The sequence below is a fragment of the Panthera leo genome, chromosome C1 (assembly GCF_018350215.1).
Source record: "Panthera leo isolate Ple1 chromosome C1, P.leo_Ple1_pat1.1, whole genome shotgun sequence".
NCBI lineage: Eukaryota > Metazoa > Chordata > Mammalia > Carnivora > Felidae > Panthera > Panthera leo.
Window position 1 is genome coordinate 118,274,935 of NC_056686.1, and position 16,174 is coordinate 118,291,108.

The window sequence follows — 16,174 nt, forward strand, 5'->3', positions numbered from 1 at the left end:
ATAAAGAAGCATGCATAGTACTTTTGCACATTTAAACACATATTTTGGGAGCTGGGTTTCACTATAATTGGTCTCCTTTGTAACCCTATGTTATTTTGTGTATGTAAGAGCATGATTCTAAGCAGAAGTTCAGAGGCTTCGCCGGCCTGTGGTTCCATGCGAATCCTCGGGCCAAGGGCTAAGAGCCACTGCCAAACCAGTGGAGCAGTGGGGATGGCTTTTAACCCCGTCTTCCCATTTTCCACAGCAGTGTCCTGGGTGAGGCATGTGTGTGTGTGTATGGTGGGTTCAAGGTCTCATGCAAGGGGGAGGCAGGGGGACCAGGGGGCTGTGCCTCGGCTCTACCGTGGACTAGCTGTGTGTCCTCGGACAAGCCCTTGTGCCTCTCTGGGCCCCAGCTTCGACCTTTGTAAATGCAGGTCACCCTCTCTGCTCTGAGATGGCAAATAATGCAATCTTAAAAGGCTTTGAAAACTGTGACCAGGACATTTGATAAGGCGGCGGCAGCAACTCCTATTTATGGGGTACCTACCACGTGCTGGACACTTCTCTAAGGCTTTCCACGGTGACAGTCACCTAGGCCTCACGGAACCCCAGGAAGTAGGTGCGGTTAGAATTCCCAACTGGAAGAGGAGGGAACTGAGGCTCAGAGAGGTCGAGGAACGTGCTCCAGGCGGCACAGAGGGTAACGGGGAAAGTAGAAGGGAGCACAGGTCTGTCGGCCTCTGCAGCTAAGCTTCCCCAAGAGTCTTACTGCCCAGACAGAGGGCCCACCCAGAGCTACCCCAGTGAGCGGCAGAGCTGGGACGCTGTGGCTGAGAAGAGGGGGTGGGGTCGAAGGGGACATGCGTTGCAGCTCACGTGGGACTCATTTGCACACTCTGATGGGCACGGTCCCTCCCTGCAAAATCGGAGAGAGTTTTCTGCCTGGTTCTGGGAACAAGGATATTTTTCCAAACAGCGATGTGCTACCCTTTGTAGATGCAAGTGGGGCTCCTGATGCTCCCCGGAGAGCAGGCCCGGAGTTGCATGTCTGCTGAAGGCCACCTTCGGCACCCAACTCTGCCTGGTTCTAATTCTGTCACTCGCTAGCTGTGGCCTTGGGCCTGTGAGTGCCTCGGTCTCCCCAGCTGCACAAGGGAGAGAATCACAGCACCTGCCTTAAGGGGAGGTTGTGGGAATAAGTAAGTCAATATACATAAGGCACTTAGAACAGCTGGCACTCGGTGGGTGTCGGTCAGTAGTCATAAGCAAATTCCAGTGCCAGCACTGCACCAGCAGCAGGGGCGAGGCAAAGGAAGGATTGAGAAGACCCTGCCAACACCTCTGCAGCCCTGGGCAAAGGGGGAGAATCGGGACAACCCGGCGGCTCAGGCTCCAGGGCCAGCATGGGGGAGGTGAATGTAAGCCGCTCCACGGGGACGCCCGTGTTCCCTGTGTCAGTCAGATACACGGGGACCTTCCCCAGTCACTGCACCAGCCACCTGGGGACACCAGCCCTGGGGCGGGGGGGGGGGGGGGGGGGGGGTTGGCCCTTATGGGGAGGGGGTGGGTAACCATTCTGAAGCCTCCAGATCATCTGCTAGCAATTTGGAGGGTCCCAGGTGGGTCCTTCCTGGACAGAAGAGTCCCCTTTGCTCTTTCCCCGCCTCCCTCCCATCGCTGGAATAACTACCAGGTGCTGAACACCCTTCAGAGAAGAAACGATGAGAAAGACGCGGTCCCCCGCTCTCAGACTGTTTACAATCGTGTGCGTGTGCATGTGTGTGGTAGGGGACACATGAGATGTGTCCACGCCTGCCTGGACACAGAGGACCAGCGGATGGAGCCCGGGAACAGACACCACTTCCAGATGGAAGCCAGGGAGGGCATCTGCTGGCCCCCGAGGAGCCCCACATGGTTTCTACGGCCTCGCGGCACACGGAACCAACCCAAACGGGGGAGAATCGGCGACACCTAGTCTTTGAATCCTGTCCACACTGAACCCCAGATTTAGCATCCTCGGGTGGGAAGGGCTTATTTGGGGCTGGCGCTCGAGGCTCACAGCCCAGAACCTGACTTGGTATTTGCTTCCTTTCCGGGAGGCCAGCAGCAGCAGGAGGGAAGCCCGGGCAGGGAGACTCGGGGTGGTCCCAGATGTGCCCGGAACTGGCCGTGGGACATCGGAGCGTCACGGAGCCTCTCAGGTTGGCTTCTCTAACCGAGCTGCCGCGCCCAGCCCCGCAGCCTACATCTTGGCCTATTAAAGGCCTCAGACTTCATGTCCTAAGGGGCCTGCTTTCAGTCATAGGCCGAATAGAAACCAAACACGGCACCCCTGAGTGCTTCTTGCCACCAAGATTCAGTCCCCAGGGACAGGAAAATGCGGGGTTGTCACCCCGCCTTGTGAAGCCTCTCATCCCGGGACAGCTCCTTCCTCTACAGTTCTGATGGTGCTGGGGTCACATCAGGACCCTGCATCATTTCCTAGCAGAGTGCCTTTGGGCCTCAGGCCCCCTCCTTTAAATGGGGGTGCTAACTGTACTTTTCTCCAAGGGATGCTGTGAAGATGAGTTAATACGTGCGAGGGCTGGGAGCCAGCTTTTCTTTTCTCCTCTTCTTTACAGTGTTTATTAATTTTTGAGAGAGAGGGAGGGGCAGAGAGAGGGGCTGCTGACAGCACAGACCCCCGAGGCAGGACTTGAACGCCCGAACCCCTGAGGTCGTGACCTGAGGCGAAGTCAAACCCTTAACCAACTGAGCCACCCAGGTGCCCCTCGGAGTCAGCTTTTCTGGCCGATGCGTGTGCTCGCGTGTGTGTGTGTGCACGTGGGCATGTGTATGGACTGTTCTCGGAGGTGCTTCATGGGCCGTGGTCGCCTCTCAGCACTCTGCCCTTCCGGTGCCCAGCACAAAGTCTGCTGCTGGCGTGAAGGCCAGCCAAGGGAGGTCAGGTGGCAGCAGGCCTAGAGGCCCCAGGGGTCCAGCGCAGCCCCTGCTGCCTGTCCATGTGGCCCAAAGGTAAGAGAGTGAGTGACTAATCCTGGCTGGGCCCTGGCTCCTGGGTTGTTCTATTTACAGATCTGGAGGAGGGAGGAAGGAGGAGGGAGGAGGGAGGAGGGAGGAGGGAGGAGGGAGGAGGGAGGAGGGAGGGGATCAAATTACAGCTGGAGTGGGGGTGGCAGGCTGGGGCCCCCCAGGTGGCACACAGGCCTGCCCACCTGCCCCCCACCCCCACCCCCGGACCGAGCTGCGGACAAAACACAAAAGGGCACTGAGGCTCAGTTGTGCGGGAACTGGCACAAACTACGGGTCCCAAACACTCTGGGTGTTTGCCCAGGCTTGCCTGGGTCCTCCCACTGCCCGGCAAGGTCATGACTGGGCTGTATTTGTGGCTGGGAGCCATGCGGGCTCCCCTGCCCCCTCCTGCCCACTGTCAGGCAGGTCACTAATGGTAGCCAGTCATGACGCGGGCAGCCAGCCCTACAGCTTTTTCTGGGTGGCCAGCAACCAACCTTTCAGGCTCAAGTGGCTAGGGCAGTCCACGGCCACAAAGGGGTCAGGGTGGCGTCAGATGTGGTGGGGGGTGGGGAGGCTGGCTGAGGCACCCTTGCAGCTGGATGGAGGCGGGGTGCCTTCCACCCCTTCCTGTGCAGAGGTGGGCTTGAGCTAACATTTCTGGCCCTGGCTGGCCCTGGGCACGAGAGAGGACTATGGCACAGCTCTCGCCCTCAAGCGGCCCACAGTTATCTTCAAACTTGGTTTAAATTTTATCTGGTCAGTAAAATTAAATTTGGGATGCATTCCTATCACCGCTTTTTACTTATAAGTTAAATACATTTAAAATGTTATCATTTGTGCTGACAAATCGTCATGAGGAACACAAAAAGATGCTGAACATCATTAGCTCCCAGGGAAACACAAATTAAAACCCTTTGGGGCACCTGGGTGGCTCAGTCGGTTAAGCATCCGACTTCGGCTCAGGTCATGATCTTGTGGTTCGAGCCCCGCGTCGGGCTCTGTGCTGACAGCTTAGAGCCTGGAGCCTGCTTCGGATTCTGTGTCTCCCTCTCTTTCTGCCCCTCCCCTGCTTGCGCTCTTTCTCTCTCAAAAATAAACAAACATTAAAAAACAAACAAACAGGGGCGCCTGGGTGGCTCAGTCGGTTAAGCGGCCGACTTCGGCTCAGGTCACGATCTCGCGGTCCGTGAGTTCGAGCCCCGCGTCGGGCTCTGTGTTGACAGCTCAGAGCCTGAAGCCTGTTTCAGATTCTGTGTCTCCCTCTCTCTGACCCTCCCCTGTTCATGCTCTGTCTCTCTCTGTCTCAAAAATAAATAAAAACGTTAAAAAAAAAAAATTAAAAAAAAAAAATAAAATAGAAAACAAACAAACAAAAAAACCACGAGACGCCACCACACACCCACCCGGACGGCTTAGTCAAAAAACAAGACTGAGAGAGGAAGCGTTGGTGAGGATCTCGAAGTTCTAGAAACCACCTCCAGTGTTGACGTAACAAGAATATAAAATGTGGATGCGATTCCACTCCCAGGTGTATACCCGGGAGAACTGAAAACCCACAAAAATGTGTACGCCAAGATTCCTGGTACTCACAATACCCCAAATGTTGAAACAACCCAACGTCCATCAACTGGTGGCAGGATAAATAAAACGTACTCTATCCACACGATGGAGTATTATTCAGCAACAAAAAGCAGTGAAGTCCTGATACAGGGTACAACACGCTGGATCTTGGAAACGCTATGTTAAATGAAAGAAGCCAGTCACAAAAAGGCCGCTCGTATGACTCTCCACTTATGTGAAATGTCTAGACTGGGCAAGTCCATAAAGACAGAAAGTAGATTAATGGTTGCCAGGAAAAGGGCTGGGGTGGGGGGTGGGAGGAATGTTAAGTGACTGCTCATTGGTACCGGGTTTCTTTTTCAAGTGATAAAACTATTCTATTTTTTTTTTTTTTAACATTTATTCATTTTTGAGAGACAGAGACACAGCGTGAGGGGAGAGGGGCAGAGAGAGAGGGAGACACAGAATTCGAAGCAGGCTCCAGGCTCTGAGCTGTCAGCACAGAGCCCCACGCAGGGCTTGAACTCACAAACCGCGAGATCATGACGTGAGCCGAAGTCGGACGCTTAACCGACTGAGCCACACAGGTGCCCTGAAACTATTCTCTTTTTAAAATTTATTTATTTATACTTGAGAGAGAGAGAGAGAGAGAGAGAGAGCGCACCAGGAGAGGGGCAGAGAGAGAGAATCCCAGGCAGGCTTTGCATGGTCAGCGTGGAGCCAAATGAGGAGCTCGAACTCAACGAATCGGGAGATCATGATCTGAGCTGAAATCAAGAGCAGATTAACCAACTGAGCCACCCAGGCGCCCCAGTGATGCAACTATTCTAAAATGGATGGTGGCGAAAGTTATACAGCTCTGAGAATATATCAAAAACCACTGGGTTGTACTCTTTAAATGGGTGAGTTGTATGGTATGTGAATTGTAGCTCAATAACGTTGTTATAAAAAAAAAAAGAGAGAGAGAGAGAGAAATTGAGGGGCACCTGGGTGGCTTGGTCAGTTGAGCGTCTGACTCTTGGTTTCAACTCAGGCCACAATCTCGAGGTTTGTGGGTTCGAGCCCCACCCCAGGCTCTGCGCTGACAGTGTGGTTCCTGCTTGGGATTCTGTCTCCCTCTCTCTCAAAATAACTAACTTTAAAATACATACACACAAAAAAGAAATGGAGATAGCACAGCCTGTTACTGAGGTGCGTGAACCAAGAGTACACTTGCCTTGGGTGAGAGTCCAAGAGCTTCTCATGAACTCAATGCGTGGATTCTGTGACATTGGCATCGGTGGCTCTAAGTTATTCCCTAGTTGTTTCCCACATATCTGAGTTCCTAAGCCCCACGGCCTCTAGAAAAGTGAGGCTTATGTAGTCAGCACTATTAATTATTGTTGTGGGGGAGATGGCACCATGGGCTAGTCCACTTAGCTTCCGAGTGGCTTCCGCTCACGCAGCTGGTTCTCTGCACTCCGTGCCATGCAAGCAGACAGCCAGTCAGGGTCACAGTGCGTGGCGTGCAAGGAGGGTGCTGAGGTACAAGGCCCACCCTTCTGGCCCCCAGGATGGGTCAACGAGCAAGGCAGATGTGCTCCAATGAGAGGGGCAGGGAAGCATCACCTGCTACTCTGCCAAACGACAGAGGGTTTATAGAAGGGCACACAGCTGGAAACTAGCACAGAGCTGCTAATCTCCTAGCATGAGGTCTCATCCGTTCCCCCAGACTCATCCCCTCCTTAATTAGGCAGAGGATCAGCCCCCGAGAGCCATCGTGGTCACTGGGAGCTTGTCCAGCCAGGCTAGGCTGGCTCCCCTGAGTGCAGCCATTAGATCGTCGGTTCAGGGAAACAACTGGGTGTTCCCGATTTACTCAGAATCAGTCACCGTAGTAAACTGCAAGGTAGGCCAGCAAGAACACAGGCTTGGAGGCGGCTGGGGTCATATTTCAGCCCCTACCACTGATTAGCTAGGCGGCCTCAACGAGTCCCGTTACCTGAGCCTCAGTTTCCTCATCTGCACATGTAACCCACTTGAATGAGTTGTAGTAAAGATCACGGGGGGGGGGGGGGGGCGCGCCTGGGTGGCTCGGTCGGTTGAACATCCGACTTCGGCTCAGGTCATGATCTCGCGGTCTGTGAGTTCGAGCCCCGCGTCGGGCTCTGTGCTGACAGCTCAGAGCCTGGAGCCTGTTTCGGATTCTGTGTCTCCCTCTCTCTCTGACCTTCCCCCGTTCATGCTCTGTCTCTCTCTGTCTCAAAAATGAATAAATGTTAAAAAAAAAAAATTTAAAAAAAAAAAGATCACGGGGGACAAGCGAAGTGCCACGACGTGAGCCTGTTAAATTCGCTCACTCTTCATTTTGTTCCTCTCTACCTAGGATTTTTAAAAACCTTTTGTCTGTGTCAAGCAGAAATAGACGCACCTAAATCAATACGTGGCGTTCTCTGCTGAATGGAAACATTTACTCTGTAATTTTCTAAAAATGTGCCCTGAGATGACGGCCTGGAGGTTGTGCACACATTTCGCACCAAGGCAACTGCAGGGAGAGACTGGCTGCTCTTTGGGGCTCAGGGAGTGGAAGAAGAGTGGGCAGCAGAACACGGACAGGGGGGCAGCAGAGAGAGGTTGGTGGTCAGGAGTGAGGCACCAGTGTGGTTTGGGACTGGCCCCTTGAGCTCTCTGGGGACCGCTAGTCCAACATCCAGCTCCCTGCAAGGAACGGTCCTTGTGCCACTGGTGTTCCTAAGCCACCCTCCCTCACCAGGATCCCCAGCTCCTGGATCAAACCTGCACAAGCTGCCTCTCTGCCTCCACACCCCTGAGAGTAGCCCTTTCCCACTGACGGTATTGCTCTCTTTCCCATCTCTCTTCTCCCCGGGCTCTCAGCTCCTCAGGGTTGGGAATGGAGTCAGACTCACTTTTGTAACCCCAGCAATTAGCCCAGGGCCAGGCACAAATGAGGTCACACCCGAGCTGCACCTGGGTCATCTGGAGGGCTTGTTAAAACAAACCGCTGGGAGGGGCGCCTGGCGGGGGCTCAGTCGGTTGAGCGTCTGACTTCGGCTCAGGTCACGATCTCTAAGGTTGGTGAGTTCGAGCCCCGCATCTGGCTCTGTTGCTGACAGCTAGGAGCCCGGAGCCTGCCTCGGATTCTGTGTCTCCCTCTCTCTCTCTGTCCCTTCTGCACTCGTGTTCTATCTCTCTCACTTTCAAAAATAAATAATAAAACATTAAAAAAATTAAAAAACAACACAAAACATACTGCTGGGCTCCATCCCCAGAATTTCTGCTGCGGAGGCTCCCAGGACCACACTTTGAAGACCACTTCAGAAGATGAGCATAACAGGGGCTGCACAAGGGGTGAACCACTCCAGATGTGACTTTTTTCCTGGGTTGTTAAAGTCAGGCTCAGCCCTTAGCCTGCCTCCTCCCCTAAGTCCTCCCTGTCCCCTGGGACCCCTGGTATCAGTGCTCTCTCCCCATGCTCCTCTCAGCCATGGGAGGCAGGTGCATGTGCTCCAATCCCCTGACCCGCCCAGAGCTGGGTCCTTCCAGCGGAAAGGGGATCAGGGCCGTGGCAACATTGCTCCCAGAGTCAGTGGGGCAGACTCTCCACAAGGTGCTCTCAGGGCCTCTCCCCTCCCGCACGTGGGTCATCAGGCCCATTGCGGGCTGAGGGAGAAGAGAGGGGTACCACTGGGCGACTACACAGATCCTGGGCGGCCCAGGAGCCCCCCAGCACCCTGACTGGAGACGTCTTCCGGGAGGACTGAGTTTTCTGGATGGCCAAGAACTCAGGTGGCCTGACTTCATACCCAGGGCTCGTCCACTACCACAATTTGACAGGTGGGCCAGGAAGAAGTGTTCACTGGACCGGTTCATTACCACCCACTGCCAGCACATAGGCAGGAAGGTGGTCAGCGCTGGTTGGCAGGGGGAAGGGGGAAGTCCCCACGGTCAGCACCAAGGCCAGGGTCTTGACGCAGGGAAAATGGTAAGCCCTTAGGTTCCCATGCTACACGACCCCCGGGGGGCACCACCAACGTTGTAATCCCCGTAAACAGTAACCTCTACAGTTGTGCAGTGCACATTCTGTGCAGTTTTATGCAATGGTCCTACCAATCCTAGTCTGCAAATGGTTTGTTATTCCCTGAATACCTACTATGTACCCATGAGGTGTTCTGGCAGGAGGCCAGAAGATGGTCTAGCCTCTTGGGGCAATCAGGGGAAAAGCCAGCTACATCCTACGGTGAGGAGAAAAGTGCTTTCATGAGGGCATGCCCAGGCACTGGGGGAGCCAGGGAGTGGCTTATCTCTGCCCAGTGAGGTCAGGGCGCTGGCATGCGGGGGCAGCCAGCTCCCTGAGGGCTGGTTAATCCAGCCAGGCTGGAGGCTATCAGGCGGCGGCTGCTGAATCTGCAAGCCTCAGCGTCTGGGGTTGGGTGGCTTCTTGCTTTCCAGGGACACCTGGAGCTGCAATCCCTGGGGCCAGAGGGGTCCCTTGTGGTCTGTGGCCGCCCCAACCCCCTCCCCTCGCCATTGTGTGGGTTGGCAGAATTAGAGATCGGAGCCCCCGATTACTGGGCAGAAGGAGGTGTGGAGGCAGGGAAAGGGGCAGAAGCAGCCAAGACAAATAAGGGCAGCTCCAGGGGCTTCTGCCAAGGAGCTCAGCCTGCCTCCCTGGCCTGGTTCCTGAGCTTGCTTGGGGATGCACGCTTCCCCAGCTGATGGGCCACTTTTTCAAAGAAGCTTCTGAGAGGCCCTGACTTCCAGTAGCATCTTTCTCTGGGCTCCTAAGGGCACTGGAAGTCAGCCTCCGCTCTCCAAATGCTCTGTGTGGGGCGGGTCATGCAATTACTCCCCCCACCCCTCCCCCCACCATGGGCTGGCTCCAGGCAGACCTCTGACTTCGCCAAGAATCCCTGAGAGCTCAAAAAGCTGGTCCAGGCAGCCCTGGGAGACGTCCCGGCTTCCTCCCGGATCCTAGGGGATCTTGCACTCTGGGACACACTTTGTATCTGGCACTGTCACCCCACTACAATAGGGGTCACTTCTTACTCGTTTCTGTGTCTCTAGCACCTAGACTGGGGACTGGCACCGACTAGGTGCTCAGTTAATGTCTGCAGCTTGAATGACTTCACTGCTAGTTTCTGTGCCTGAGGGCAGAGTGTATTTAGGAGTCCTGGCCGTTCTCAGAACCTAGCGGGCCCTCCCATACCCCGGGGTGATTAAATACTACCATAATTTCTAATCCCTACCACAGCCTGATCAGGTTGTCAGACCTGGCCAGGCATTTCACTCTTTGATAAACTTAATCACACAGAAGACTTATTATGCACAGAGGGGTTTAAACCCAACGAGACTCACGCAGCTCTGGCCAAAGTGGAAAACCAAACACCAGATGTGAGCCAGAGCGGGGAACAGCCTGGTATGTGGGTACCCACGAAAGAGGGCTTCAGGAATGCTGGGTCAGTGGTTCCAGGGCCTCTGGGCTTCTGACCCAGCAGGGAACCACCATTCGGAATGGTCTGCCCAGTCTGCATGAGGCAGGGGTGTCCAGGGGCAGGTGAGGCACAGATTTAATCTTTTTGCCTGGAAAGCCCCTTCCCTCCAAATGACAAAATTCAAGGTCTGGCAGATACAATGGTGGGTACTTTCCCTTAGGAGTAGAGGGTGATGGGGTCCCTGACCACCCCTCCCCATGTGCTAATGTTGATAGTAAAACGATGGGAATGCAAGCTGGTGCAGCCACTCCGGAAAACAGTATGGAGGTTCCTCAAAAAGCTAAAAATAGAACTACCCTACGACCCAGCAATTGCACTACTAGGTATTTATCCAAGGGATATAGGCATATTGTTTCAAAAGGGTACATACACTCCCATGTTTATAGCAGCATTATCGACAAGAGCCAAAGTATGGAAAGAGCCCAAATGTCCCTCAGTGGATGAATGGATAAAGAAGATGTAGTACACACACACACACACACACACACACACACACACTGGCGTATTACTCGGCAATCAAAAAGAATGAAATCTTGCCATTTGCAACGACGTGGATGGAACTGGAGGGTATTATGCTGAGTGAAATGAGTCAGTCAGAGAAAGACAAAAATCATATGACTTCACTCACATGAGGACTTTAAGAGACAGAACAGATGAACATAAGGGAAGGGAAACAAAAATAATATAAAAACAAGGAGAGGGACAAAACAGAAGAGACTCTTAAATATGGAGAACAAACAGAGGTGTGGGAGGGGGGATGGGCTAAATGGGGAAGGGGCACTAAGGAATCTACTCCTGATCATTGTTGCACTAGATGCTAACTAATTTGGATACAAATTTAAAAAAATTTAAAAAAATGACAAAAAATGTTGATAGTAAAACTAATATAATTCATACTGAAATTCCAGTCCGGTGAAATGAACAACAGCTTCTGTAAAACCTTTCCCATTTTATGAATCTGAAATAACAATCTATTGTTATGCAATACTTGCTATGCAAATAGAAGCAGCTTAAAGGAAGTCTTCTAGTTCCCTCTTCCCTCCACATGATTGCCCCTAAAGTCACATCGTGTAGAAATTCCGGGCCTCCCCAGGGCTGTGAGGTCCACCCTCCCTTACAGGGGCAGTGGGACAGACACAGCCCAGCACCTAGCAAGGGCCTAGCATGTGGCACATTTGCAATAATCAGGCGTCAAATGAACAGCAGACATTGGGAGGTGTGGCCGGACTCACAGTGCAGAGAGATCCTGACAGTGGACTTGCACCCTTGGGGTCTGGCCTGCGAAGGCTATCATCACTTCCATTTTGCAGATGAGAAAACTGAGGTCCAGTTAAGACTTCCTTAAGGTCCCAGAGTTGGCTCTTGCCTGAGTCCCATTGGGTCCCTGCATTCAAGCTGCCTCCTGGGTGGTGAGGGCGGCCAGCTCGTGCTGGGGCATGAATAATAGCCAGTCACCTGGTCTGCATGGGGCTCTGGGGTGGTCTGCTCCCTTCCTCCCGCCTTTCCGTCTGCCCTGCTGGGCTGCCCAGACTCACACTTTCCAGCCTCTCATTCTCAGCTGTTTCTGCAAATCCGGGGCTGCCCTCTATCCTGGATTCCAAACCACCACAGCACGGGTCCCAGGCCCTCCGTCTCCCTCTCCCTGAGGGGTCTGAGAGGCAAGAAGGAGGCTCCACCTGGGTCCAGGCACTCACCCCAGACCCCTCACAGCTGACCTCAGCGGGGACAGGACAGAGGAGGCCAGTCTCAAATCTGGGTTTAAAAGCTGGGTTAGAGCCGCACACGTCTTAATTGGTACATTTCTATTTTCTCTGTGGGCATTTTTCCTTGCTGATGGACTCTTACAAACATTTTACTGTTGTATTTCTTGCACTACTGCCTGGAATCGTTATTTCGACATTATAAAAAAATCATTATATTTTTAAAAGAAAGACTGAGAATTCCTACAAAAGAGAATACAAAGAGCTTGGGCAGACACACACACACACACACAGGCCCATCCACACACAAATATATCTACGTGCAAGTTTAGGCTGACAGGAAAAAGAGGTTTCTCGCCATACCGCTTTGCAAAGTAGAAGTGAATGAATAATTGATAGGGCTTTTTCCAAACATCTAGATTTTTAAAAATTATTCTAGAAAAATCCGGTTCGATTACTTAGAGCCGCAGTTCTGTGCTAAACCAACCCAGAAATAGTTACCAATAAGTAAAATTTACGATTCCCACTGAGCCAGCCTTCCACGGAATTGCATCATAAACACGAACATCTTTGTTTTGACCCGCCAGAGTCCACAAAGCCGCCGCTCTCACTAACTGAAGGCATTGTCTGATCCACCCTCGAGCCCTTTATTCTGAGTAACGTTCCTGACTTCATGTACAGATGATAGTATTTCCCACTTTCTTTTGGCAAGAACTTCATCCATCTCACCACACTCACCCTTCGCCGCCAGTTGCAAATGAGCGGTGCCAGAACCGAGGTCACGAAGCTTTAGTTCTTCTGACTCCCCGAGATACTGGGGCACCCGTAGCGGACCAGGGGTTGGTGGTGCTGGTGGGAGAGGCCCATGCACCACCCGCGCCACCCTGGATCTGTGCCCTAACCAGACTTACCCACAACGGGCTGATGCGACATTTGGCCAATGCCAGTATCTGACGCATGAGTCCCTTGATGGCCCCACGGGGATCCAGGCCACAGCTTCTTGCTTGGTCTCCCTCCGGTGTGCGGGCAGCCTGTCTTGGAAGTCAGGGCTCAGGCTGACCCTCACAGGCGAGGGACCTGCCGGGCTTGGACAGCTGTGCTGCTGCCCCCCTCAGCCTACACACCAGCTCCTGGCCACAGGGACTGGCCCGGGAGTGGTGACTGATGCTTGGTTACAGAGCGCGCTGGGAGAGAGCAGTTCTGGTTGATACTTCCTGTTTGGGGAGGAAACCTCACTGGTAATAATTAGTGGCTCAGACTCCAGCGTCTCTGCCACAGGAACTGAGGCAGGACAGCCAGCAGAGCCCAGGATGCATAAAATGAATAAATGTCATCCAATGCAGGGTGGGCCGCCTCTGTGTGTGTGTGTGTGTGTGTGTGTGTGCGTGCGCGCGCACGAGAGAGAGAGAGAGAGAGAGAGAAAGAGTGAGAGAGAGAGAGAGAGAGAGAGAGAGAGAAAGAAAGAGAAAGAAAGAGAAAGAAAGAGAAAGAGAAAGAAAGAGAAAGAGAAATAAAAAGAGAAAGAGGTGTGTATATTCTTCAGATTACAAAGACAAACATAATGGCTGCAGAAAGTGGCAATTTATCAATTACTGTGGGGGTAATTTATTGCAATCACTGCAGCTGTCCTTGGCTTGTGATGGCTTTTCTCAGCATTTTGTGCCAACAAAGCCTTCATGGTCGCCTTTATTTGCCTGTTGGTACCCACAGTGTGGAGAAAGACAGACAGAAGGACCCACAGACAGAAGACAGTATTGTCCCAAGGGCAAAGCAGGGATGCGTGTGTGCCTTCCTGCCGCTGATGGCTTTTCTAGTGACCCTGGGGGCCAGGCTGACGGCCAGGCTGACGGCACAAACGGAGGTCAGAGGTTTCGAGGCTTTTTTTTATCATTGACATTAATGATGCCAAGCCCAGTCTTAGGACAAGTATATGCAACTGCTTCCAACTTGTTCGAAAACTGGTGACCTTGGAAAACAGGAGCTTTGAGTCACCCTGGGCATTTGGATAACCAGAATATGCACGGCCGGGCCCCGGGCAGGTTTATTCTCTTATTACAAGCCGAACAGCGCCTGCACGGCCATCTGACTGCTGTGGCCCAGTGCCTTGTCTCCTCTACCAGAAACCTCCTGTGGGCAGGGGTATTCCTGAATCTCCCAAGTCCAGCATCGGCCAGTGCACACCGACAGACTTCCCTTGCCTTAGCTCACTTTTCATTCCCTTCTTTCTGGTCTCTGCCACCCACCCCCCCACTTCTGCCAAAGCTTATTACCTCCACCTCACATCTTGACATCCTCTCCAGCCAAATCCCCCTTCCTTGGGGACTGAGGTCGCCTCCCAGCCCCCATAGCCCCTCAACTGTCTCTCCCAGCTCTGTGTTCACAGAGGGTCTGGGTAGGCAGACCTAGGTGTGAATTCAGGTTCAGCTGTGTAAGCAGTGTGACGTTGGGCAGGTTCCTTTCCTTCTCTGTTCTGATGATTAAGCAAAACAGTGACAATGAAAGCCCCCAAACCCACATCTCAGGACGGCTTTGGTTTACACGTTTCCTGTGTTTTGCTGTGGACCGTTCACTGCATGCTGTCCCGGAATCTTCTCCCTCTGCTGCCTGGTGGTGCTGTGTATTGTCACTCAGCTTCCCACTTAGACTGTGAGCTCTCCAAGGGCAGAGACCTGGTGTCCCGCACCCCTGTGCATCCACACTGCCCTGCTCGCGGTAATTCTGCCGTGAGGCCCGTAGATGCCTGTTGGGCTGACGGGGGCTCAGGCAGTGTTCTCAAACGGAAGTGAACACGGATTAGGGTCATAGTGAACACGGGATAGCGGGGGAGCTTAGGCTGCAGATTTCCAGGCAGTCCCAGAGGGCCCCTCTCACCCCCCCACCCCCACCCCTGCCCCGAATCAGTACTTCGGGTGGGCTCAGCACTCTCTGTCCCTATCACAGCTTCTGGGTGGTCTCTGATCCCTTTGAGGAAGCTGTACTGTCAGGAACTCACACTTTCTTTGGAAAGCAAACCCCCCAGCTGTGAGTGGACAGGAGCACGCCCCCTGTTCCCACAGGGGTCCAGGTCAGCTGTGGTTCCCGGTCTCCTGGGGTTTTCAGTGAGCCCTCAGCTGTGCCCTGAGTTCCCCCTCCCCCTTCGCCACACACAGCCATGCTAGATTAAAACATCCAAGAAGAACTGTAGCAAAGGTTACAGGAGGACGACAGGCCCAAGAGGCAATACACAACAGAGCGTTGTCAGCCTTCCAATCCAGGAACACCGCGAGGGCAGGGCTTTCCTGGCTAGAAGTTCCCAACCCCCCACACAATCCTTGGCGGCCCCACCCAGCACCGGCCTGTTTCCTTCCCTTCCAGGGCCGGCCACTACCTTATTTCTGGCCACCCTGCAGCCATCTGCAGGGACCAACCACAAAGTGCCTGGTCTTAACCTCTTGTGGCCGCCCAGCCCTGCACCCAGGTTGTTGGTGGCTGACTCACAGGGCAGTGGTGATCGACTCCCCCACCCTGCCCACTGTATCCCACGTACAGGCCTGGCTGGTCACCCAGTCCCCGCACAGGCCCCTCGGATTCCAAACGGCCCACCCTCCTGACGCCGCAGGCCACCCCATCTTTGCGCAGACTCCACCTGTAGGGCCCGTGTCCCAGCCAACACCTTCCCGCTGTGTGCCTGCATGATTCACCTTCAGAGAGACCCTCACCCGGACCGCAGGGCATACTGTCACCTCCCAAGCCCACCAGTAAAATCACAAGCCTACCTTCCCCACGGGCCTGATGGCCATACCACAAGCATCGGGGGTGACGGCACCAGGAAGGGTCAGCCACCACAGACCCCAGCACGCCGGCTTTGGGACACCGCTGTCTTCCCTGGGAACTGAGATGGCCCGTTTGCCAGCCCCCAAATCCCTTCACATTTACCCGTGATTGATTTTATTATACTCTTGGGGCTCTGTTTCTCAGTTTAAACATCTGAGCTATCCTAATCTGATAGCTCTAGAAAGCTTAGGAACGTGTGCTTCCATCCCACCTGGCTCTCATTAAGCGAAAGGGTGGGGTAGGAAGAAGTTGGTGGCTGATTGCAGGACAATTAGTGCCCACCTGTTGCACATTCTGCCAGGTGACTGTGGTGATTTACAGGGACGGACTGATTGGGAAGAGCTGAGCAGCAGGTAATTCTCCGGTGATAGGGTTCCACACCCCAGGGGGAACCTGGGGGGTTCTGCCCAGGGGGTTGAAGTGACAATACAGGCCTTTTTGATCCTGCATAAGTTAGCAGTGGCTGCTCCCGCCCGCCCTCTGCCGTCTCTGGTTTTGGATCCTGGCTCGCATTAGCTGTGGGACCTGGGACTCAACGATGCTGAGCCCCCTCACTTCTAATTGGAAATAAGGGGGGTGAGGGGGGCGCCTGGGTGGCTTGGTTGGTTA

The 16,174-nt window shown here is 53.7% G+C and overlaps 1 protein-coding gene across 3 annotated transcripts in view; it reads right to left on the minus strand.

The window, feature by feature from the left end:
• The window catches only part of STEAP3 (STEAP3 metalloreductase), a 51,953-nt gene that overhangs the window by 27,184 nt on the left and 8,595 nt on the right, over nucleotides 1–16,174 (minus strand). The window contains exon 1 of one of the 3 annotated variants that reach the window (XM_042954226.1): nucleotides 12,664–13,099. The exons of the other annotated variants lie outside the window; for them this stretch is intronic. Coding sequence (XP_042810160.1) covers nucleotides 12,664–12,685 — 22 coding nt within the window. The 5' untranslated portion in view covers nucleotides 12,686–13,099. Of the gene's footprint in view, nucleotides 1–12,663; nucleotides 13,100–16,174 lie in introns of those variants that run through there. 3 annotated transcript variants of the gene reach the window in all.